At 42.1% G+C, this 26,231-nt stretch overlaps 2 protein-coding genes across 4 annotated transcripts; both read right to left on the reverse strand.

Annotated features, from left to right (window-relative positions):
* Positions 1-5,896: 5,896 nt before the first annotated feature.
* Positions 5,897-11,059, reverse strand: hebp2 (heme binding protein 2). The gene is made up of 5 exons (XM_079526123.1): positions 10,922-11,059; positions 10,604-10,757; positions 8,959-9,088; positions 7,410-7,590; positions 5,897-6,959 (listed from the first exon to the last, which is right to left on the reverse strand). Exons 2-5 carry the CDS (start codon positions 10,679-10,681, stop codon positions 6,773-6,775), a joined length of 576 nt encoding a protein of 191 aa, XP_079382249.1. The 5' UTR covers positions 10,682-10,757; positions 10,922-11,059; the 3' UTR covers positions 5,897-6,772.
* A 519-nt stretch (positions 11,060-11,578) lies between these two features.
* On the reverse strand, positions 11,579-24,235 carry cmtr1 (cap methyltransferase 1). 3 transcript variants are annotated; one of them, XM_079526957.1, is made up of 25 exons: positions 23,793-24,235; positions 23,435-23,482; positions 23,048-23,158; positions 22,181-22,335; positions 21,681-21,839; positions 21,297-21,389; positions 21,094-21,165; positions 20,330-20,424; positions 20,059-20,131; positions 19,735-19,933; positions 19,095-19,213; positions 18,045-18,141; positions 17,719-17,851; positions 16,842-17,021; positions 16,192-16,248; positions 16,041-16,098; positions 14,940-15,008; positions 14,702-14,833; positions 14,417-14,542; positions 14,052-14,143; positions 13,872-13,940; positions 13,717-13,764; positions 13,510-13,622; positions 13,111-13,219; positions 11,579-12,862 (listed from the first exon to the last, which is right to left on the reverse strand). In XM_079526957.1, the coding sequence occupies exons 3-25, from the start codon at positions 23,154-23,156 to the stop codon at positions 12,727-12,729; spliced, it is 2,493 nt and encodes an 830-aa protein (XP_079383083.1). In that variant the 5' UTR covers positions 23,157-23,158; positions 23,435-23,482; positions 23,793-24,235; the 3' UTR covers positions 11,579-12,726. The 3 variants fall into 3 exon arrangements, with proteins under 3 accessions (XP_079383083.1, XP_079383084.1, XP_079383082.1); XM_079526958.1 differs by lacking the exon at positions 23,435-23,482 and having other exon boundaries at positions 24,039-24,235; XM_079526956.1 differs by lacking the exon at positions 23,435-23,482.
* Between the last annotated feature and the right edge of the window lie 1,996 nt (positions 24,236-26,231).

Below are 26,231 nucleotides of genomic sequence, written 5' to 3' on the forward strand. Positions count from 1 at the left end.
CTTTACAGGATCTCCTCACTGGTCAACAAAAACACCTTGAAGACCTTAACAGGAGCCCTCGTACAAGGCTTCTTTGACTATACATGCACCTCCTGGTACCACAGCACCTCAAAGGCCCTTAAAACTAGGCTCCAGACTTCCCAAAACAAACTGGTCAGGCTCCTACTTGGCCTCACCCCCCGAACCCACCTCACCCCTGCCCACTTTGACAGACTGGAATGGCTTAGGGTCAATGACAGAGCACAGCATCTTGCAATGGGTCTGATCCACAAGATTCGATACTCCACCAAGATACCCATGTACCTGTCTAGATACTTCCTTAATGTTAACGAAGTCCACACCCACAACACCAGAGGGAGTGCAACGAACCATGTACAACCCAGATTCGGCACAAACAAGGGACTAAATTATTTTCGCTCCTATGCCACCAAAATGTGGAACGCCCTACCAACATTCATTCAGTCATTAAGACATGCAAATCCCTTGACTCCTTCAAAACCGCTCTCAAAGGGCACCTACGGACGGCTGCAATTCAAAACTGCCCCCCGTAAAAATCTGAATCCCACACCGCCCCCCCCCCCCCCCCCCCCCCCCCCCCCCCCCCCCCCCCCTTTTTTTCCCCTCACTGTATATGTTTCTTTTCCCTTTTTACCTCTATGATGAATTCCTGTTCTGTTCTTTGACTATATAGAAGTGTCTATTTGTACGTTTCTAAATGTTTTGATGAATTGAACATGGTGGACCCTCTTGTAAACAAGTGTAATGCTTAATTGGGTCGTCCACTCACAGTTAACAGTCTTTGTATTGAGTTTGTGCTTGAAATGTGCTTTCAATCAATCAATCAATCAATCAAACCTTAAAGGCAGAGCAAAAACAGTCTTTTAGTGCAAGTGCAAGTCAGGTCATTTGAGACAAGACCAATCAAGTCTCAAGTCTGTCAAAGTCTGTCTTGATGGGATTGAGGCGGTTAGTGTTTGAGGAGCGGAGGTTACGAGTTGAGGTAGGGAAGGAGCGTTGCCGTGGATGCATGGATGGGTTAGCAGGGATATCTTGTATTCAGTCCGAAATGAGACAGAGTCAGTGGAGTGAGCGGAGGATGGGTGTGATGTGCTCGAATTTACGCATCAAGATCCTAGCAGCGCTGTTCTGAATGTATTGGAGTCTTTGAAGTCTCTTGCTAGGGATCTCGATGAGAAGTGCGTTACACTTCCAACCTGGAGGAGACAAAAGCAAACATAAGGCAGAGTGAGGGTGGGATGTTCTTGAGGTGGAAAAATTATGTTTTGCAGAGGTGTTTGATATGGGCCTCATAGTTGAGGTGGGGGTCCATTCTAACACCCAGGTTTGTGACAACAGATGCAAGTGGGATGTCCTGGGCAGAGAAGGTGATGCTTGTTATGGGGGATGATTGAACCTGGTGTGTGGTGCCGAGTAGGTGAAGGACTCTCCTATTGTGGTGTCGCCTAGAGTGATTTGTTCTGCATAGCAATGGAAAGATATTCCATGCTGATGACACAGCCGAGGAGGAGCATATACAAAGTGAATAGGTTGTGGCTGAGTACAGAACCTTGGGAGACACCACAGGTGACAGGTTGGGTCTGGGATTTGACACCTCCCAAGGAGACGCACTCGGTTCTTTCAGTGAAGTAGAATCGGAACGAGTCCAGGGTGGTGTCACAGAGTCCGATGGTGGCGTGAAGGTGGTGTAGGAGGATGGTGTGATCAACTGTGTCGAAGGCTGCAGTGAGGTCCAGGAGGATGAGGACGGAAGGGGAGCCGGCATCAGCTGGCATGAGGATGTCATTTGTAACCCTAACCAGTGCTGTTTCAGTGCTGTGAGCGGAGCTGAAACCAGACTGATTTTTTTCTGAGAGGTTATTGGTGTGAAGATGGGCCTGTAGTTGGCATAGACATCTGGGTCTAGGGTGGGTTTTTTGAGGAGGGGTGTGATCATGATGGCAGTTTTCAGAGCTGATGGAACGTGGCCAGACTGGAGGGAGTGGTTAATTGCTTTAGTTATATAGTGACAAAGCCCTGAACCGGACATTTACGGAATGCCTATATGTTCTATGAGCATTTGGCAATATTTCGAGTTACATGAACCCACGTGACCAACCACACAATAACCCGACCATTGTTGGGTTCCCGGAACCTGAACACACTGATCGACACATGGCTGTACAATACATTGTCAGTGCAATAAGAGTGGAAGAATGAAGTACCAGAGAGGGTTTTGTATAACAACCCCAACAGAGAAACAACCGAGAGAAAAGTGTGTAAAGAAGCAACAGATACGGTGAAACAGAGTTAGATAGTGATGAAGACAACGTTGTAGTGGACTCAGGGGCAGCCAGGTTGGTCCTGGTGGATGTAAGCTGGCTAAAGCCCCTGACTGAGACTCAGTTTGCTAATTGTGAACACTGAACAGGCAACTCACAAAGCCCCTGAGACTGACCTAATGAGTCCCCATCTGTCTCACTATGACGGTGCCACGACTATTGATGTTGTTTAATGTTTACAGTATATCCTGAAAGATGACTCGCTCAGTTAGTGCTACTGTTGTAACTGATACCAACGCATCTGATTGTTCTCTGACAATCAGATACCAAAGCATATTTGAAAGTCACAATACCTTTAATGAGATGTCAAATTATTGTGTGAAGAATGATAGTTAGAAAATAATAATAATAATAATAATAATTATTATTATTATTATTATTATTATTATTATTTAATAATAAGAATAGTATAGGCCTAATTTAGAATAGAGGGTATGCGTGTGACATCATCATCAAACCCGGAAGTTATGCAGGAACGCCTACTGAGTGGCAAAAACTACTTTCTGGCCTTGATACATCCATACATCCAAACAGAAAAGTCCTATCTAATTGCATTAAACAACGTTAAACAATGTTAAACTCAATTTGCATGTCGCTTTGCCACCTCTATAATCATAGTCTTGGAAGTTCATCTCTGCATGAGGTATTTAATCAATTGGGATTCAGCTTATTTGTGAGTATTTGCTTGAGTGTACACATTCAAACTATTATTAGCAATTCCCTTACAGGCAAAACCCCAGAAGCTAATTAGTAGTAAGACTAAATGCTTTGGCTGTGTGCACTAATCAGCTGATTCTCACAGACACAAGCCCCTGGCACAATCACTACTGGCAAAACAGCACCAGGCTATCATATTATCTCACTACTATAATCAAATTTATACTTTGTTGCATGACAGTCGCCGAAAACATCCAACCTACAAGAGCTTGTAGATTTGCTATTTCTGGTATATATACACATAATATATATTACATGAACACTTCACCCATTTTCATATAATTGGTCTTCCTCACTAATCCTCATGATAAAACTCTACTCTTTTATCTACATACCGTAATATGTGTTTCAAAGGTGGGCCGTGGACAGCTCAGAAACCTGCAGCCTACCAATTACATCAACGGTAGACAGTAGACTGCAGTTTTGGTCATTTCAAACAATGTTTCAAACTTGTTTTTAATTTTCGTTGTAAGCATACAAGATCAATGGCTTCAGCATGCAAACTTTCCAGGAGCATGCCTTTCGGTAATGTCATTATATGTAGGTTTCTGAACTGTCCACAGCCCATCTCTGAGACAGAGTGAATAGACAGAAATGGTACCATCTTATAATCTTATAAAAGATGAACTTCAACATGGGTGAAGTGTTACTTTAAGCATATTTCTGACACTATGTGTGTTTATCAATAATACTTTTTGTGTGTGCTTGCTGTATTTTTATGGGGAAAGGTTGAGTGAGGGCTGTGCCAATGTATGCACATTGTTGTTAGCAGAGGAGAGGAACACTCACACACACACACACACACACACACACACACACACACACACACACACACACACACACACACACACACACACACACACACACAGACACCAAGTCAAAATGATGAGGTTTCTTTTTTAAGAGCTAAGTCCATCTGACGTATATTGAAAAAGTGCAGTGGAGGACAGCACACACACACACACACTGTTCTGTTACAATTTAGCGTGCACACACACACACACACACACACACACACACACACACACACACACACACACACACACACACACACACACACACACACACACACACACACACACACACACACACACGGGAAGAATGCACACTGTCTACTGTGGGCTTAGTGGTTGTAGGCTGTAGCGTGAAAGGTGTGACAGGGACGAAAATACTGCCACATAATACTCAGGGCAGGGGTCATGATGGCTAAGCTGGCTTAATAAGAGACAAGGCAGAAACTGGCTAAGCAGCATTCTAAGGAATATAATGAGAATCACCTTGCTTTTTCTTCTAACAATTATGCAATTAAAAAAAAATCAGACCTGTCTGAAGTGAGTGGTGCTGTACTGTACTTGTACTTGTACTGTACTGTACTGTACTGTACTGTACTGTACTGTACTGTACTGTACTGTACTGTACTGTACTGTACAAGCCCTCCTCCCTGGCCTGTGTGTGTCTGTGTGTGTGTCTGTGACTCTGTGTGGTAGTCTGCACAACAGTGACACTTGGTGGTGAAAAAAAATCTATTTCCATGCTCAGAGTCAGACCCAGCCAGGGACCCAGCCAGGGACACAGCCAGGGACACACATTGCTGGGCAATGGAGTGGTTGCACCACTCAAAAATGCTACACGTTAATTAAGAAATGCTGACTCGGGTGGCACAAAGTTAAAGTACTTTACCTGGTCACTCACCACTGTGGTGACTACGCAAGTGTGAATCATCCATGGTCCCGCCGGCTGGACTGCAGCATCCCAGTCTGGGGAGGCGACTGTCAGCAGTGGGTGTTGAACGGGAGTGGAGGCTCTTCACTGCGAGTTAGGTGAGCCAGTGTCTGGAGAATTTGGATATTGGTTGGAGCATAATGAATAAATGACCTTCCAAACAAACCTAAAAATGTCTTCATTCAAACTACAGACACCTGTAATGAAAACACTATTTTCGTTGAAAATTCCGAATGACCACAACATTATACGAGATGTTCAAAAGTTCCAATTTGTGTTATTTATTCAGGATAAATTTTTTTGTAATGACTGGATTATATTTAATTTGCCTAATCCTACCCTAACCAAGGTCAAGACAATAGCCCAACCCCACCCTTTGCTCTTATACTCAAACTAAATATTGTAAAACAGGTTAACACAGCACCACCTCTCAACTATCAATTATCCACATTACTGTATGGTTTGTATCCCACACACCCTTCCTTATACTCTCATTTAACCACATCTCTGATTTGTTATATGTTGGACCTTTAACCTGTATAGTAAAACTGTCAAGAAGCAACTTTAATAAAGACCACCATTAGTTGTACTGTCTGACAGTTGTTTTAATCTAATAGACTAATACAGTTTATTTTGTCTGTCTGTTTATCCACACTGAGTGACACACACACACACACACACACACACACTACTTGGGAACGATGCAAGTTGGGAACAATGATAATTCGGGAATACATACGCCAATCCCACCCTACCCTAGTATGCGACAGCCTACCCGTTATGTCAGTTGTCATAGCACCCGTTTCAACTGTCTGTCTGTCTGTGTAAGTCATTGTGCAATGTGCAGTGGTAAACGTCTGAGAAGAATGTGTGGAGCATGTCTGAAGAGTGCGCAAACTGACTGTGAAAAGTGGACTGACTATTAAAGTAATCAAATGGCAGGTGTGGGGAATAAGGATGGGGTTGCCATGGCAATCAATTGGCTCAGGCCATTAGGTCCACTGGCAGAGCCTTTTCTGGCGGTTCTGGACAACCGTGTATCTGACCGATTCAAGGGAATCAAGGCCGGGTACTGCACTCTGCATGGTGGTATTACAGTTACAGACAGAGACATACAAACACAGAGAATTTATTGTAAGATGAGAAAGTTCCAACCCCGCTTTGCAGCGAGAAGGGTGTCACAACTGTCTATGGGTCTGGTGCGGTGGTGCCACCTAGTGGCGCTAACCCTACATAATGTCCCACCATGACCAGATACATCACCTCATCCTCGTCCAAGCTCATCTTGTTTTCATAACAGCAGCACGTCGGCCACTTGGTAGACCAGTGAGTGCTTTTCAACCTTTTCAAGCTGTTATCCTCAAAATAATCAAATTTGAACTGGGGACCCCCCCACCCTGACAAGCACTGTAGGAGTTGAGGCATGATACATTTAGTTTTTCATAATTTTGGCGTCTATCATTTGACAATTTGACCAATATTTGACCAGTTTTTTATAATATAGTTTGTTTATTACTTTTAATGCAGCAGTGGTCTTTTTCTTTTCTTGAGGTAATAAAACGATCTAAAAGTCCTTAATTGTCACTGTCATCTGGGGACCCCCCCAAAATCATGTGGGGATCCCCCTGGGGATCCCGACCAACAGGTTGAGAACCACTGGCCTACATAATGTCATAATCTCAAACAGTATAAAAGTCAAAAAGTATGTGAACAGCAAAAATGCATCCTTATTTCACCCCCAACACACATCTGACAACTAAATGACCACCTTCACAATCAACAAAATATATTCTAAATCAGTACAATCACTAAACTAAAGTAAATATAAATGTGTTTTCTTTTGCATTTCCAACCATTACGTTTCCATTAATAATATCTCAAAAGGTTTTTCAAAAGAATTTCAAAAAGTATCTGAAAATGTAATTAAATGGTGCTAAAATTAATCCTTTGGCTCTCAGCTGAAAATATGTTGCGAACCACTGCCATAAATGTCTTTATTCCTGCTCAGTCTTCTTGAGGATCCAGACCTCGTTTCTGCGGTTGGTGAGTTTGAAGGGGCTGTCATAACCTGCTGTGTAGTAAGGCTTGTCTGTGTAGGGAACGCCGTCCTTCTGGAGACTCTCCAGGAGTTTCAGGAGCTGCTCACCCTTCATCTGTTGATTGGAGAAGCCCCCATATTTCCTGAAAGGGAAAGTGGGTACGGTTGGTGGTATTGAATGGTATATCATGAGTTCCAGACAGTCCTTTGGCAACTTTTACGCTTTAGCTCATTAGTCCATTTTGGAAAAAGGATTTGATCAGAAAAATGAATGAGATATGTTAGGGAGGAATAATATTGCTTTGTTTAACCCATTAAAACTGTGAAAGCCTCTATGTAATTTTAGATTTTAGCCGTGCTGTGAGCTTGTATATCTGCTATTTTTGAAAAATCTTGAAAGAACTATTGATTTAGAAGGCATTTGTAAAATCGGACTCAGGGAGAGTATCTTACATGTAAGTGAAAGTGATACATGTCATTTATGTTGAGAACATTGGATAACCCTAGTGGATATAACAACTTATTGAGAGACATTGGTCCCTGTGCCAATAATCCTAGGGACTTTGAGCCTTCTGCTCTACACTGTGCTGCACCTGGTGTAGACTGTGAACTCGTCCCTGTTCTCCATGAACACTTCAGGGTCATTGGGTTCAGGCGGACTGGCCTGGTGCTTCTCTGGGAGGAAGAAGGAGACCGTGAACTTAGTTTCACAGGCTGGCCCTGCTCCAGGCTCCACCAGACACGTGACAGGAGCAGTCATCTCCACACTAGCCTCTGCGGTACAAGAACATAAACACTGTTAGGAACATCATGTATGGATGACAGAAAAGGAAGGAGGGCTGCAACTATCGATTATTTTCTTAGCGATGATCCGCCGATCAACGAATCGATTGCGATTTTTACATTTCTAAATAGTAAATAATCGATCAGTTCTATTAACTGATGCAACCCTACGGACAAGAAAGCACAATACACATGGTCCTGGTGCAGTAGGGCACATACTGATAGTGGTTTAATTCTGTTAAAAGACCATGTGTTATGAAATGCACTCACTTCTGTCTATAGGGATATACAGTAAGCACACATTTAAGTTCCAGCTACTTTATCAAAAAGCCATACCTTGTTACTGACTGAGCCACAATTATTGATGATTATTTTTGCTTAATATTGAAATCATAATCCTCAATCATTAGTATTGTTAACATTGATTGTTTTTATGAAAAGGAGTCGAACCCGCGGCACGCCGTCCGGCTGGCTTGGCAGCCTAGGTGCCCAGACAGTTGAGCTAACCGTCCAGGAAAACATATAATTTTTGTAATCATTTGTTTAAACTAAAGCCTTTAACCTGCAACTCAAATGGTATGCAATGGCCTCTGTGATTGTATTGTTCCGCTATAAACCTGATAGATGGGGAGATTGGTTGTGCAATGCTCTAGTTATATTAAATGTAGGGCAAGGTGCAACAGCTAAGCTAAGGTGTTTGAATTAATTGCAAAGTTTCACGATGACATCATTGTGGGGCATAAATTCACAATTTACAGTATATACGGTAGACACTTATAACACTGTAAAGTACTACGGTAAATAAAAAGGTTTCTAATGCAGTTGGAACATTGACCACAAGACAAGAGCAATTCCTCATATTAAATTGTTTAAACAATTGAGCAACTGACCAATACCAGTAGTTAATATAATTACGCTCTAGATTAGAATTATCTTTTTCTGGGAGTTTTACATTATTAAGACATGGGTGCATGCATGAATGAACAAATAATCTTCTTTTAGGGTATTTTGGGGTGTCTCAGATAGTTACAAATTTCCATTTACCATTTCGTATTTGTACACTCTGAACAATGAACAGAGAGGCATAAACAAAACAGGTAAGGGAAGATCATACTGTTTAGATCACTGGTTCTCAAAGTGGGGTCCGGAGACCATGGGGTCTAACCCCCAGGGGGTTTGCAGCAAATAAGGCTACTCAGAAATAGCTGATCTACAAGCTCACAATGCATCGCCAATTCTTTTTGAAGAATTATGACAAATGTTGACAAATCTCTTATGGGGTCCCTGGCACAAAATCTTTTCAAACAAAGAAATGTTTAGCAACTACTGGTTTAGATGCATTTGGTTAGTGAAACTCACTGGGTTGATTGTTGCCTTGTATGTAGCTAAAGAGCCTGCGGAAGCCAGTCTTCAAGGCTGCATCCAACTCCATCCCACATAGCGTGGTGCTCACCCACTTTGCAGCATGGTACGTCCTCACCTCATAGTCCTGTCCCAGTAGATAAACACAGGTTTCATTTAAATGGTAAATGGTGCATTTATATAGCGCCTTCACCCAAGGCGCTTTACATAGATTGTGCATTACATTCACCCAGTCACACACCGATGGCAGAGGAAACCATGCAAGGCACCAACCTGCACATTGGGGTTCAGAGTCTTGCTCAAGGACACTTCGACACTAACTCTCAAATGTTGTCATTTCAAGGACCCCTAGTTTGGAATTCATAGTCCAGTTTTCGGTGAAGAGGTGACCACCGAATAACTACAACATGACGTCACGCCGCGGTGGTCATCTCTTCATCGAAAACTGGACTACCAGTAAGACGCGAGAAGCGACGTCGCCCTAGAGGGCGAGGTCGCGTCCACGCATCCGCCTAGGTGGCGGCAGACGGCAGACTGTTGGGCGAGCACTGGTGCTTTGGCATGGGGGGGTCAGATCAACAACAGATGGAATGAATTCTGTACTGGCCATATATGAAGCGTGTCTTGAGTGTACAGGGTTTGATGAGGTCAGATCAACATATGGAATGTCAGAACAGGAAGGTCAAGTGGAGAAGTACCTGTTCTGACATGTCGGAACAGGTCAGCTCCATATATGGAGACATATTTTTAAAAATGTTCATAGACTGGGCAAATTTAATTTCCCTTGGGATTTTGTTCCAATCCTCCACCCCTGTATATTTAAATGCGCTTCTACCTACCTTATGTTTTAGGTTTGGTGGTTTAAGATCAGCTACATCTAGCCCTTGTGTTCAAACTATGGGACTGGTTAACATACGGGAAGTAACCTTTAAAACATTTTGGGCATTGTTCTTTTAAAGTTTTATAGACCATAGTGAGTCTCAGCTGTTGTATTCTGCCTTCCACTGGGAGCCAATTTAATTCTCTAAAATGGTTAGCGCCAATGTGAGTTCTTGGGGAGATATAAAGGACTACCCTCATTAGTTTATTTTGCGATGTCTGGTATTTTTAGATAAGCCGCTGTACCAGGTTAGGCAAGTGTAATCAAAGAGACATTGTATTAATGCTGAGGCCAGTGTCCTCATAGTGGTTCTATCTAGGAATTTGGCAATCCTGGCTAGGAACTAATAGGCCATCGATTCATTAGATCTAGTGTGCAACCTAAATATGTAACTGAAGTTTTCTCCTGAATTAAACTGAAAAGTTGGTTACCTCTCTTAAGTTGTAGCTGGAAGCAAAAACAATACATTCAGATTTACCCAAATGCAATGGATAACTTGTTTTCACTAGACTTTTTTTTTAGCTTGTTTTCTAGGGAGCGACTAACTGATGATTATTTACTTGGGTTTCACTATTCACCTGTACTAGCAGGGAGTTTCTGGACTAAATCACTTGCAATATTGGTGAAAAAAGCATTGAAGTGCTCTGCCACACTGGCTTTATCAAAGGTTAAAGAACCATTAACCATAAAGACCTATATTGTCATTTTTTTGTTTTGGGCTTATCTTTGGTCCCCAGTAGGCTATAAACTTATTTTATTTACCTGAGAATTAGGTGGTAAGGTGGTATACTTCGGACTCTGTAGTGATGAAAACAGTGCTTGTCCCACTGTTTTCAGCATGTCGTTGTGCACGTAGTCAAATATTATGTTCAAATAAAAAGTCAATGATCAACAAATCACGGGTGTTATCTGGCCGCTGAAATACAAAGAGTTGGATTAATCGAGTTCCATTAAGGGTTGCAATTACATTCAGAAGCACTGACAAGTTACAACACATTTCCATAATTAACTAACGCTACAGATATAGATTAATTTGTCATCATATTATAACTTGCAGGTTGATGGATACAATTCAAATACCTGTAAATGTATGTCCCGTGACCCGTACCGTCTGTCAGCGTTCCTGCTGAATTACAGTGAAATGAGTAGGGCGCCTTTGTTTTGATACTATCTGTCCACTGGTCACGTGTGTTACGATGGTTAACTTCGAAACCTGATTGGATGAACATACAAGCGCTTCAAAATAAGGATACCCCTTTTATAACGTTAGAAATGGAGGGTACTCTTATTTTGAAGAGATCGTCCACTGGAAGTCTTATATTTGCTAGCTTAGATTTGCCAAAAAAACAGTGCCTTAGAAGGCTGTGCTCCAAAGAAACAGAAGTGAATGTTTATTACAGTACTAAAAAAGCAAACAGACTCAGTCACTATTAACGTTAATAAGCTAAAAAAAAAATTAAATATTATATAGGCGGCGGCCTATAATTTTATATATGTGTGTGTGTGTGTGTGTATGTGCAGGGCTTTTCAGTCATCATATTGTGCATTTTCCGTCATACAGGTATGCTATATATATCATAATGTATATGGTGAAATTATATGAAATGCATATTTTAGTTGTGGAATATTATACTTAATAGTGTTATTATTAGGCTGTTTTGTACATCCCAAAGATTAAAACCCCATACTTTACTGGGTGGAATCACAATACACAAAACAAAGTCGAAGACATTTCGAGAACTTCTGAGCATCTCTTTTTATTATTATCATTGATAACAAAGGAGATTGATTTCTAACTTTACAACTAAAACAAAACCACTCCTCATCTGCAAGAAATGAGTGCGAAACAGGTTCAGAGGTCAGGCAACGAGACGCGGCAAAGACAAGAGAAGCCTGATGATTTATACTTCATCGTACGACAGTTGTGTACCGAGTACTGACAATAGCTGAACTATAAGTTCACCACGTGTCACCGTCAACGATGCAACACATTGTGAGCTTGTAGGTCATCAATTTTCAGTATGCGACATGTTGCACAATGGAGCATTAGACCAGACGGGTTGTAGATCGAATTGACCTGCTGGGAAATTAAGCGGAACGCGAAAATGTCACATAACCATAAACCTACTCCAGGGCAAGTTGGTTATGGATGAATTTCAGATGAATTTGATACAAGTATGCAATTGACTCAAGACAATGAGTAATCTTAACATATTACACTTATACCTCAGCTACAGAGAGAGCAGGCCGGTGGAGAATTCAGAATAGTGGTACAAAGCAAACCAGTTGCACGAGAGGACGGCATGGGACAGATAGTTTAATCTCGAAGCAGTGGATGAGGAAAGCAGCCATGCTCTGGACCAAGGCAAGTCAAGCAAGGCTGTAGAGCGAATTTGTGTGTAGATAGTCTACTGTATTTATGTATAGTGTAAAGCCACATTGGACACTAACCAGTAGTATTAATCTGCCGTCAGTTTAATATCTGTCTCTAACTAAAAATACAAACCCGTAGAGAGACATTATTTGGAGGACCATAAGAAAAGCAAACAGGGACGCGATTTGGGGGACCATAAGAAAAGCAAATGGGGACATGCATAATGGCAATGGCAGTCTGTCTAGTGTTGAACTCTCTTATGTGCCGACGGCCTTCTGTACATTCTAATTCGGTAAGCCTAGGGGTGACAGAAATGAAGAACGAGAAAGTTGTCTATCCAAGGCTTAGGCGGGGGACTTCTCAAAAGACACAGCCAGAGACACAGCTCTGCAAACCATCCCTCGTCTTGGCTCCAAACGTTTCGGGACGATCCAGAATCAATCGTTAATCTGAGCCAACACGACACATTCTGTACGTATTGTACTGATTGGCTTGGGATTGCGAGGGTCGCTCAGGGCTGGTATTTCTGGCGGATGAAGTTGAGCACGTCTTCTTTGGACAGTTTCCCTGGATCCATCCGTGTCTGGGAGTCATGAACAACCACCCCGTCTACCCAGGCCCAGAAGAGGCGCTCCGAATGGCAGACGCTGAGGGGAAAAAAACCAAATACAGAAATAAAGGCAAAGGATCATCAGAGCAAACGTCGGATAATGAGATTATATAGATCATTGATTGACTAGCTGTTTAATTGTGATCTTATGCTGCACTCGCCTAACCCTCATGGACACAATTCATTAAAATGTGATTAATATGAGCATTTCTAGCATTTCATTTCCAGTAGGAGTAAATTAATTATTTTATGAAAAACTATTTGAGCAGAGTTTGTGATACGTACTGGAAGGGAGCGACAGCAGTGGGGTGCAGCTCATAGGTGGACTCCTTGGTAATCTTATTGAAGAAGAATTTCTTCTTGGAGTTCTTGCTGTAAGCCATAGTCCAGGGTTCTAATGGACAGAGGAGGAGGTTTAGAATCTAGGTTAATGGTTTTGACAGACATTCTGAACTTTTCTATTCACATTACTAATAAATAGATAAATGCAATAGATAAATCTTGTAATATAGAATTTTATTTTGACAGAAATTGTACCTGAACTTGATAGTTCTAACTAAAAAGTAAACTCTTTATAGGGAGCATAGTAGATTATTGACAACATTGTGACTGGCGAGCATGCACACATGCTGCACGTGACACACACACACACACACACACACACACACACACACACAAACCAACCATTGACTGTTTTGACGACGTAAAGGCCTGCGGGAAGGAAGTGTCTGTCGTCTCTGCCGGTGTAGGACAGACGCGGCACTCCTCCTGAGCTCTTAGTCACCTTCATCTCCAGTCTTGGTGAAGCAGACCAAACCAACAAGAAGAAGACATGGTTATGATCATTTCCAGTAGATCTTGGTCTATGCATGACATCTCTCATCATCATACCTGACAAAGATCTTCTCCATCTCTTCCAGTCTGTACACCTCCTTCACTCTAGGTTACGAAAGAAAGGAGATGAAATGGATTATAGTTCATGGAATGTTATACGATTGCAGGAACCTTGCAGAGTGATTCTAAAACAGACTATTTCTTTATTTTACCTGATAGGGTTCATGTCTGGTCTGCTGGGCTTAGACACAGCCTTGACAAACTTCTCAGCCATCTGGATCCTTTAAAAGAAATGGCCATCGTTTGTTTAGTTGTGTGGTCACTCAATTCATCTAAAGTTAGGTAAAATGCTGGTAAAGATGTGGGATTCCTACGCCTCAGTGTCTTTTTACCTTTGGTTGAAGTGCTGCTCTCTGACATCCATGCCGTTGAGTACTAGAGCATCCAGTACGTGTACTGCGTTGATTCTCCGTTGGGCCTTGCCCTGAGGAGCAAACATGTTACACATTACAGAAACACAGCCAGCTGCAGTTGCAGGGTCAACAATTACTGAGTAAAACTTAGTGAATAGTCAAACATTCCTGTGATTCAAGTGTAATATCATCCAATATACTATTATTATTATTATACCCAGTATTATACTGGGTACAGAAATCTAGCCAGGCATTAAAAGGTTTTGATTCTCTTAAGTACTTTTCCACAAATGGTTACCACCTCATATCTATTCCTCCCTCCGTTTCCTGCACTCTCGTCTCACCTCTCCCTTAAGCTCCTGGACGATTTCTACACTCAGCAAGGTGTCTCTGGGCAGCTCCAGCTTAAAGCACTCCAGCTTCTTCCAGCGCAGAGGCATCTTACCATCCCACGTGTAGATCTGGGATTTCTGTACCAGGTAAAACATAAGAGGAAAGGGAATGGACAATATACATCAGAAGAAGTCAAATGGACAGTTACATACATTGATTGGAATTTGCTGCATTTACTTGAATTTCTTTTTAATCTTTTATCTAAAAGACGTCTTTTTGTGTCTATTAGGACTCACCCCAAGCGCTAGCAGGAAGATCTGTTCACCTCCTCCCACCATGCAGCGGTAGTCCAGGACATGATGTATCTTCTCTAGCGTACTGGAGTTGAGAGGGCCGATCGTTCTCTGGAACACCTCCACATCTGAACCCTGACGTGGAAATGATCTACTATTTAAGCCAACAGCTCGCACTTACAGCATCATTAATGAGGTAACTCATAAAAATGTATAATGCAACATCAGATGACAAACTGACCTTGATGAGCTCAAAGAATTTATTCTTGGGGTCTGAGGAGGCAGGAGTCACTCTGGCTTTATCAGGGATCTAGAAAAGGAGATATGCGCAAATTGTATATAAGAGCTACACAGAGAGATACACTTACAACTACAAAATGTGCTCAGTAGAGCACAGACTTCTGTCAAGGTGAGTTTGTGCAGGCGACACAGTCAGTGACGTAGAGTCTGTGGGGGGGGGGGGGGGGGCCACGGGCCCCCATGAGGATTATGAAAACTATTCGTATTCGACACAGTGATGCAGTCGGTAGCGCTGTCGCCTCACAGCTAAAAGGTCCTGGGTTCGATTCCTGCTGGGGATGATGTGGGCGTGTTCTCTCCTCCGCCTCATCAGTGGCCATACCCTAGGTGGGGTTGGCGAAATGGCCTTTCTGTGTGGAGTTTGCATGTTCTTCCTGTGTCCCCTAGGGTAGGTACCCTCACAAAAAACATGCAGTAGTCCTGGTCTCTAAACTCCCTCCAGCTGGCCAGTCGGGACGCCTAATGGAGGGGAAAGGAACTGGTTGGAATAACGTGTTCCTTCCACCTGCTACGTCCAGCCAGGGAAACTCCCCTGTCAGGTGAAGAAAAAAAAGCTGCTTGGACGCTCATGCATTGATGGAAGCATGAGGTCAGTCCGTTGCTCTCCCCAGGTTGGCGGAGGAAGTGTAGAGCCCAGCATTACATAGACAATTGACACTGGATGACAAAATCGTGGGATAAAAATTATAAGGAAAAAAAAGATGACAGTTTGTTTATAAGGTCAGTTGGTCAGTCACTTATATGAAGTGATTAATTGTGTCTGAATTGTGGGATGAATTGTGGTGCTTCTGGTCTTACATTCCCTTTTGGCTAATATAACTTCATGATGCATTACGGAGAACTGACAATCCTTTGGCTGGATATGTATAACAAAATGGGGTAAATCAGTTTTTCCTGGGCCCAGGACCAAACTTTCCACCAAGAATTCCTTCCTTGGCAGTGGAATTTAGCCTGGAATATGTAGCAAAAATGTGCTTTACTTCTGTGATAAGAGGTACAACTGTTACAGTGGTTGGTGTTACTTTCCCAGTTTCCTACTCACCCCCCAAAGCTTAAAACAGTCCTTCCTGATGTCAGCTTGCCTGGTCTCAGAGAGGGCCCTGGAAAAACAAAGCAATTAATCAATCAAACACATGTCTCTCTCTGTCTCGCACACACCAAAATAATAGGTAAAATGAAAAAGAACAACTCACGGGTCTAAGACATAGGCATGAATCTTAGCCAAGGCCTTGATCTGTACGACACAGTGGCTGCAAGAGAGACACAATCTCACATCAGTAACTGACTAAGTGATAAGAGCTGGGCAATTAACCAAAACATTGACTGACATTGAGAACCAATAACTGACTTAATCTTGCTCATATACACAGTATGTTAATCAAATAATCAAGAAAAAGTTTATTTATTTTACATACAAACAATTCGGCACAAAAATATTCTAATAGATTTTTTGTTTTGTCTGATTAGCTACAAAAGCTGTAGCTTGGTTGTACAATGGCGTTCATAGCGTGTCACATGATCACATCATGACGCGTTATTAACATTGTAGATGGCCTGGGCCGTGGCTCAGCGGTCCAGGCACCTTGGCCGGTAGTCCGAGCCAGTGTGCCGCGGGTTCGACTCCCGACCCAGACTGCCTTTACTGCATGTCACTCCCCCATCTCTCCCCCCCATTTACTGTCAGCCTCCTGTCTGTCCCTCTATAAAAAATATAAAATAAAGAGCTGCCGTTTTCGCTATTTTATTATTGTTTACTAATCGTAATGAAGATGGAAATAATGGTGACATTTACTTGAAGTCATATCGCCCAGCCCTACTCTGAGTGTTCATGACACATCCCTACCTCTCATTGCCGTTGACCATGTGCTGATAGAAGTCTGTGTCCTCCTTGATAAGGCTCAGAGGCACCACCTCCACAACATCGTCTTCTGAGTTCTTCAGATGGTTGAGTTTCAGGTTTATTCTGAACATGTAATCCCTAACGAACTCAGAGCCGGGCTTCAGTCCACGGCACACTATGTACCTATTGGACAAAAGTAACGTGTGTCGTTTTATTCATATACTGCATACAATGGTCTGCAACAATGAAATGTTTATTCAGGCAAAAGCCTCCACAAAAAACATAGTATAATACAAATGGCCAACATTGCTCCAACATAAAACACAAGTTTAAAGGTGTAAAAGCACTGCTAGCTGCCTGTAAAGGTTGTCTACTTCTTACATTTTTCTGGCAATCTGCCATGATGATTTTAATAGCTTTTGTGCAAAGTTGACATTTTGGCCTAAAGATGGCGCTAGCATAATCAGTAGGATTCATCATCCAGAGACTAGAGCATGAATATACTAAAAACATTTTGGGGCAATCTGCCCATTAGATTTGTATATAGTGTGCAACTGAACATTCTGTGTACAGTACCTAGTGTATACAGTGTGTTCATTAGTGTCTGATGTATTAAGGAGTTAAGATAGGAGTGGTAAATGGTGCATTTACTGTATAAAGCGACTTTATCATAGATTGTACATTCACCCATTCACACACCGATGGCAGAGGAAACCAGGCAAGGCACCAACCTGCTCATCGGGAGCATAGGGGTTCAGACTCTTGCTCAAGGACACTTCGACACCAACTCTGGGGGAGCCTGGGTTCGAACTCCCTGAGTCACTGCCGCCCCAGTGCATACACACACACGTATAGGCATTGAGCGTTCACAAAGCCTTACCTCTCGGAGTTGGCAGGCCTGCTGGTAAGGGGCTTGAAGAGGGAGATCCTGTCGAAAGAGAGGTAGAGCAGGTAGACCAGGCCCACACTGAAGGGAGTGAACAGGTCAAAGGTCTTACACACAAAATGGCCACCTGGGGGAGACAAACGCCACTGCTGTGACTCAGTAGTCTGGCATTAATCAGCTGAAATATTGCATACAAGACTAATAGCATGAATGACTCAGGAAAAAGCATGTGCACGCTTAATAACGGTTGGACTGCAGATCGATAAGATGGCAAACGGACACAAATGTTGCACATAGAGACAAACTTCAGACGCGTGTACCTGTCCTCAGTGTAGACATGGCGGTGAGGAACTGACAGAGCAACAACTGTTTGCTCAGGATCTCCTGAATGTTCTCCTGGCCGTCCACACAGAAGCCCTACAAACCATAGCATAGACACACACTTATTACAAATATGTCTAAATTGTCTAAATAAGTGTTTCTAAAAAATAATATTTAAAGGACACCCATAACTCTGAGAGCATATAAATAGAACCAAATGGACCTACATCTCTCAAGAGTTACAGGCCTTGAACCTTGAGGGTCCCAGGAGACCCCACTTTGAGAACCACTGTTCTAAATGTATATTTTTGTGTTATTCTAACGTCATATCCTCTTTATGGAAAGATCAGGGCATGGTATGCTAATAAACCAACTACTGAATAAGCATGATCTGGATTTACCAACATCATTTTGCATACACTAACCCTAACCTAACACTCAAGTAAGATCATTTCTATGCACATATATTAGTGAATGAAGTCCAATGACTTAACGAAAACCATCCGCCAACTACAGCTATTGTAGCTGAATAGTGCGTCGCAGTCCCGGCCCCGATGAGCCGCCCAGAAGAGAATTTCCAATATTTCTTTCCCATACGTTTCAGAAAGTATTTATTTAAAGATCTTTAAGCCTCGGACACATTTTTTGTTGTTTTTCTTTTTTCTAATTATTTGTTCAGCCCAAAAAAAATTGTTTATTGTCATGATTTGTCACCATCCGAGTTGGCGTTGTCCAAGGCTTACAGGTCTTTAAATAAATACATTTTGAATGGGAAAAATGTATGGGAAATTCTCTTCCGGGCCGCTCGTCGGCATGACTGCGACTCTCTATTGCCAATATAATCATCCTAAAGGCTTTGTTGCACAACCCTTCTGCACGAGGGAAATGTACGTATTCTAAAATGAAAACACTGTTGAAAAAGAACCGACATGTCAAAAGGGTTGTGCCACAAAAGTTGAAATTAAGCCACAATACACTTTGTCTCAGAGTTTTAAACATATAATGGTTGAAATAGACTTTTGAAGTCGGTACATTTGAGATGGGCATACCCCATCAGCCATGAGGAAATGCAGCCCTCTCCTCTCTGTACTCTCCAGGACAAAGTTCCGGAAGGCGCTCACATTCTCTGGAAGAGTGACGTCTCCATCCCCATCCACCCCTCCTTCACCTAGGACACACAGAGTGGACCAGTTTATACAAGTTTGAGGACACTTCTATGTTCAACAATTAGGTCTCTGTGGATATGCATTTATACATATGTACAATAACTCTTACACAAGAGGGAGGCCTAAACCATACATGGGCAACTGGCGGCCCAGGGGTCATATGCGTCCACTACCTTCACTTAATATGGCCCTCAGGTTAATATCAGAATATTGATATATTATTGATTTCAGCTGTTACAATTCCAAACATGCCCCGCTTTAATTAATTCAGTAGTATTAAAATGTTTTGTCTTTTTTATGTCCAATGTATTTGTATTTAGTTCATAAAGTAACTATAAATAAATAATTTGAAATTGACCTGCAGGCCATGTCTGCTTTTTATTTAATTGGAAATGTGGAGAGAGATGAGGAGTGACATGGCATTGCAGCCTATAGGGTGCCTGGACCACCACACCAGCGGCCCAGGCCCATGTCTGCTTATCTCCCCGACCAGCCACGCCTCCACTGCCAAACATCTGTGTACCGTAGTAAGGCTCAAAGAGTTCACTGGGTGCTGCATAGAAGTCTTCCAGTTTGAAATCGCAGGGGCCCTTTAGTGTCATGCCGAAGCCCTTGGCATGCCAACGCCTCTTCCACAGTATGTACTCAGAGAAGCCGCCAGGCCCCGCACACACGTCACCAAAGTACAGCAGCTCGCCCTCGCGATCCTTCGTCAGAGACTTCTGTGTGGCAAGAGATCAAAAATATCTAAATATATGGAAAATCAGCTTTTCTCATAATCTTGGTACTACCGCATCACTTTACCTTCACCCAAAAAAGTGGATACATACGTTAGAAGTGAACTCACCCCTTGTGAATCCTTTGGGTTGGTGAACATGTTGTCAAAACAATGGTCCATGTTGGCCATTTTCATCGCTGCCCTAAATGCGATTGATGCAAAATACTTTCGTTACAGAACAGAATAGCTCTGAAGTAGGATGTGGGCCAAGCTATTGCAACTTGTGGGTTGTTTTGCCCTAAATGCAATTGATGCAAAATATTTCTGTTACAGAATACCTCTGAGGAAGGATGCAGGCCAGGCTATTGCAACTTGTGGGGTGTTTTTATGGAGGATTTACCTGTTAAGGAAGAAGCCTCCTCTGATGGTCTCGTAAGGGTTAGAGCGTGTCCGTGCTCTCCTCATCTCCTCACCCTCAAGGTCATCAAACACAGTCTGAACACAACAAACACACATGGTGAGATGTTTTATCTATTACTCACAATTCCTGGTAGACATACTGAGTGTCAGTGTTACTGGCCAGCATTGACATGGTACCCTGTGGTTCCCACCAACAACCAGAACTTGCTAAATACATAGACTGGTGTGTTGTTGTTTTTTCATTTGATAGAACAGTAGAGAAAAAAGAAATTAATGGCAGAGATGGGGAGAACATGCAATACAGGTGTCCAGGCAAACCAAGAACAAACAACTTGTGTATGTTTTTAAATTTCAAATAAACCAAACAATCTGGTCTGATACAGAACTATGTTGTGTTCTGTTTTTCTAATGCTGCTGCTAATGTATTGTGTCGCGCAGTGTGTGCTATGATTTTTTTAGGGGCCCTATAGTCCCTCCAGCTTTGAGGGTTTGTTTGAACACAAACATTGGCTGATGATTGGCTGATCACCCCATAGCGATGATTTGAATTGATTGGCTGAGCAAAGTACATATTGAGGATAAAAGTGCCTAAATATATATATATTGATTGATAAAAGTGAAGTTGCCAAAAGTGATTGGCCGGAATGACATTTGTGATTTGATTGGCTGAGCATGGAATGTGATGTATGATGATAAGAGCGCCCCTCACTTCACAGGAGTGTGATTTTTTTCTTTTCTACTCACCTTGCATCTAAGAAGTGTGTGAAGGAGGTCTTCAGTACAAAACTCTGTCTCATCCTCAATTTTTAATTTCCTCTGCAAGTACAAAGCAAACAAAGAATGATAATTCAAAGATGTAAAATGAATATTCACAGGTGAACTGAATACACAAGATAAGGTCTAAGTGAGCATGGCAGTTAGCGATAGTGTGGGTGTGTAGGGTGTACCGGTCCCAGTGCCATCCAGTCCTTCAGCTCATCTGCATCTGGGATCTCAGTGGAGCATTCTGGGAACCAGTCTACTTTCTCCACAGCACTTGGCTGGATAAACAAATGAAAGACACAGAGAGAGAGAGAGAGAGAGAGAGAGAGAGAGAGAGAGAGAGAGAGAGAGAGAGAGAGAAGGGGTGCAGCAGAGAAAGAAAGGCAATCGATCATATGAGAAAGATAAGATAAAGAAAGCCAAATGTAAAGCACACTAAATGCTAGTTCATCGATATAGTTTAATATCACCACTGACTCAGGGCATCATGGCTACGTTCTCTGATGATAAACGTATTGTAAACAATGTGCTTGAAATGTCGTAGAGGTCATTATTGCTGTTCTACATACCTCGGGTTCGTCCTGCCAGTCGACATTGAGCTCCCCCTGGAAGCCCTGCAGAGTGAGGCCCAGACCTCTCCTCCCTCGCTGTGTGGAGGCCTCAATGATCTCCTTGCGCCCTTGACCAAACTTTCCCAAACCCTCGCCCTCACGGAAACCCATCTTGGCCTAAGGGTTGAAGGTTTGACACAGGTTATAGTACTGTTTTCTCTATTATTTCCATATATAAACAAATCGGGGGTGGGGGTGGGAGAAGGGGAGCAAGCTAACTGTATCTGTATAGTCCTGTGTATTTGTACTGTATGTTATGTTGCACCTATGTGTCTTTAGTACTGTGTACTTGCACTGCTGTAATGTTGTAGATGTATGTATAGGACCCCCTCTAAATCTCAAGGGGCCATCCTCTCAATAAAGTTCAATAAAGTTCAAAGTGGGGAAAGTGAATGTTAAGTGAATGGGACGCGACACATATCAAATTCAAAGACAATTCATGGATTTCAGTACAGTACCATGAGTTTCTGTGACACACTGTTGTATATGCCGAACTTCGAGGCTCCCTCAATGGAGGAATCCTCCATGGTGGGGAGGCTGTCGGATGTGTTGGACATGGAGAAGCCTGGTCTGTGGTCCTCCTGGTCACTGTGGGAGTCACTTTGGCTGGAGTCTGCAGGACAAAATGGACATGACACACACACACACACACACACACACACACACACACACACACACACACACACACACACACACACACACACACACACACACACACACACACACACACACACACACACACACACACGCGCAGACATAAACAAACAAAAAAGTAAATAAAACATTACCTGACTTTCTAGGGAGAACCACATGAATCACCATACCATCCAATTGCTTCCCATTCATGGCCTTTAATGCAATCTTGGCCTCATCAAGCGTCATCAACCATGTAACCATAGCCCTGGGACTTTTCTTTTTATGTAAACTTCCAGTATTTTCCCATACCTGGAGAAGACATCTTCCAGCGTCTGTTCATTTGTGTCAAAATTGAGAGGGCTGACAATAATCCCTTCAACAAAAGACATCTTTCCTCTTTTGGGTTTCCCCACCAGTCCTCCTGCCTCCTTAGAAACACTTCCCCTAACTTAAAGCCTGTCCCCTAACGCCAAGGGTGTATCTGCGCTTTTATAAATGTATTAAATGTATTGTTTTTGTGCGAACTCAAAGACTTTGTTATTTTATTTCCAGAAAGGAGAAAGGGCATAAGAGGGGAGGTCTTGGCAGGGGGAACAAATAAATGTATATGTAATTTAAACCTGTGATGTGACAATAAAGCTTTACTTTTGTCTTTGGTCTTGACTCTTTATTCATTGGCTTTGTCTTACCTTGACTGGCTGATTGCCGAGGTGACTCTTCATCGGAACTGCCATCGTCACACCGCTTCTTAGCCCCCAGCAGGGGCATTGAAGCCCCCTCAGCTTTCCTCTTCATCATGGCTGAAAGTAAGGTGGGGAATACCAAGGGATTGAATGAAGTTAATAATTGCACGAAGAGGATGCAAGAAATAACAGTGGGAACACAGTAAAAGAGTACAGTACAGCAAAACTGTCAAAGTAAAAGTCATAATTTGAACATTAAATGGAACAGTGGGGTGCACCCTCTTGTAACATTAAAATGCAATAACAAAATGTTGCGGTAACAATATTCAAAACTACTATCTCAAGTTTGAAGGCAATGGAAATACCAATCCAGAGAAAAATAAATAGACTTACTTGGGCTTCATATTATTATTATTTATTTATTTATTGCCGTGATCTTCTCTGAAATCACAGTCAAATTTGGACATATGGAAATGGGGGAGTCAATCGGATTCAAAAATATATATAATTATGAAGTAAACTACAACAAACATATGTCCAGTGGATGCGTGAGTCGTGACCATAGATTATATAACGTTGCATGCATTCAGCACATTGTGCACTCAACAACACACTGGCGGGACCACAGAGTAATACTTGCACACAAGTGGTGTCAGTTACCATGCATGTTTCTATTCATGTCGAAATGTAGCAGTGGTCAGATAGACTTAAGACACGTATGTTCTCTGGAGAATAATATTCTAATATTTACCTCTTGTTTATTGTAGTTATCAATAGACAGCTACTCTACGCTGGGTCATATGGGCCCATACCACAGTCCAGGATATACTTTCCGACCAAAACACCAATATTCAATTCTTTACTTGGAATTAACAAACAATGGGTGTGTTTCACTTTCCTCGCTAGTTGTCAGAAACGAAACTGAGCGAAGAGATAGACTGCGCAGCAAGCACCGCTAGCACAGCTAGCTGTTAGCCAGTTGTTGTTGTTTTATTACCAGCTACGTGTGCAACTACATTCTCCTTTGGAGAAAAACAAGCGACATTCCGTCGACAGAAATCATATCCGTATATTCATCCAGATTTTCCAATCGCGATTTTTATTAATTTGCAAAGAAAAAAAAACATAAAATGTGTTTGTTTATTTAATTCAGCAGTAACCCGCGTTCTATTTCGGAATCCTCGGCTACTGTGGTCCTTCGAGTCGCACTGACGCAGGTGAATGACGTTGATGTTGATGGGATGGAATGGCTAGGCTGTCCAAATAGATGCCTTGCTAATAGTCCAGTTCCCTATGTTCAGCCATATGAGTTTGTAGGCTGAAGACGAAGATTTTTAAAACTATATATTTTTGGAAACCTTATAGCCTAACGAATCAGAAAATGTTAAAGATAAGTAGATGAGGACACAAACAAAACTAGTTAATATCAAGCTGTGCAACACACACACAAACAAAACTAGAAAAAGTGCCCCTCGGGGCACAGGTCTCCACCAGGGCAGGTCAGGCCTTCGGCCTGGTAGAGACAATGAGGCGCCTAAATTCTATAATTATGACTAGAGGCTGTATGTACATACAGTAATGTAACACACTAAAGTAACACACTAATAATTGCTGTTATTCTTCATTTATAATGATTGTGTTTTCATCATTTGTCTTAGTTATGGTATTACCGGTACTGTTTATTATTGCTGCAAAAATGTATGACAATTTAGACAGATCTAATTTAGAAATAGGCCCCTCACCCCCTGCCACTAATTCTGCAAGCCAATTACAGCCAGGTAAACAGTATGGAATATCAAAAATATGTTTTACCCTCATTGTCACATCAGGATCATGTGTAGCTAATTCAGTGGGGGGTGAAAATCATGTTTCTGCAATAAATGAATGAAATGAACAGTGGCGTGTCCATTTGGGGTGCCCCCTATGGGTCTAGGTGAAATCACGTTTGGCTCTGCGTTGTTAGTGATTCAGATTTGGGATCGATCAGACATGATGTTTTCTGATTGGAAGCCAATAATTGCCAATCGGTGTGGATTCTGTGGAATATTAAAAATGGGTATGATACATGTTTAAATCAGTAGTGGAGGCAGGCTCCCCCAGAGTTAGTGTCAATTAAAGGGTCCTTGAGCAAGACTTCCAAGGGATCCATACAATTTTCATTATACGATCTACGTTCATGTATAACAGGTCGACAAAGAGAGAGTCAACCAGGTTCTCGATGGAGGTGCAATAAAAGTAAAAACATGTTGAAACATGTTGGCTGTTTTTAACTTTTCTAAATAAAGTACCTTGACTTTTATCCACCCTCTCCTCATTTTTACCTTTTTGAGTGCTCAGATCACCGCCTTTTTTCAGGGATAACAATAACAGGTATAGTGTTACCTTGAGGCCGGTTTGAAACATTCGTGTGTGTTTTCCTTGGCCTACTGGCAGCGTTCACATGCGGTTTGTGTCACCCACTAATACAGACAAGCGGGTGAAAACTTAATCTCCGCCTTCACACCATTGCATGTCAATGTGCATTGCATGTCATGACTGTAGACGACAGTCACAGAAATAACCGAGCTTGGAGAATCCTTCCTGGAAAATCCACTGGGAAAGACCGAGCTTGGAGAATCCTTCCTGGAAATCCACTGGGAAAGACAGTTTTCGTGACAGAGGGAGCAGCCAGTGTGAAACCTTGAATCTTAACAAGCACGCATAAGTGTACCATCATTTCAGAAACTAGGAGTTGAATAGCAGTGACTAGACTACTAGATACTACTTAATGACATCATTCTACACCACACAGACTGCTATTTTATTTTCTCATTTATTTATTTTTCTACAAAAGTTGAGGCAGATTTTGAAGCCCATATGTTGTGTTACAACAATGTAGACAATTCTTGAGTCAGAATATGAACTATTCTAGTGCATAGGCTTACTTGGAAAACCTCACACACACACACACACACACACACACACACACACACATATATATATATATATACACACACACACACACACACACACACACACAGTATTCATTATTATTATTATTATTATTAATTGAATGGATATAGCCAGCATCCACTGTACCAAAACACTTGATGCATCCAATACTATATATCCTGTTAAGGTAATTTGCCTTTTAGCTGTAACTAATTGCAATTTGACGTCATGCCAGCTAGTGTGTTGCAGGCCGCTGATG

The sequence above is a fragment of the Electrona antarctica genome (genome assembly GCF_951216825.1).
Source record: "Electrona antarctica genome assembly, chromosome: 17".
Taxonomy (NCBI): Eukaryota; Metazoa; Chordata; class Actinopteri; order Myctophiformes; family Myctophidae; genus Electrona; species Electrona antarctica.

Bases quoted from the DNA above. Each gene is read 5' to 3' on its own strand.
- hebp2 (XM_079526123.1), bottom strand. From the start codon at position 10,681: ATGCTGAAAACAGTGGGACAAGCACTGTTTTCATCACTACAGAGTCCG. The intron at 9,089-10,603 runs GTAAATAAAATA...CTACTGGGACAG, and splicing joins CCTTACCACCTAATTCTCAG to GACTATGAGGTGAGGACGTA. The intron at 7,591-8,958 runs GTGAGTTTCACT...CTTGTACCGCAG, and splicing joins ACAAGGCAACAATCAACCCA to AGGCTAGTGTGGAGATGACT.
- cmtr1 (XM_079526958.1), bottom strand. From the start codon at position 23,156: ATGATGAAGAGGAAAGCTGAGGGGGCTTCAATGCCCCTGCTGGGGGCT. The intron at 16,249-16,841 runs GTAGGGATGTGT...TCTCTCTTGCAG, and splicing joins ATGGTCAACGGCAATGAGAG to CCACTGTGTCGTACAGATCA. The intron at 12,863-13,110 runs GTACGTATCACA...TTTTCCCCTCAG, and splicing joins ACTGCTGTCGCTCCCTTCCA to CGTCTGCCATTCGGAGCGCC.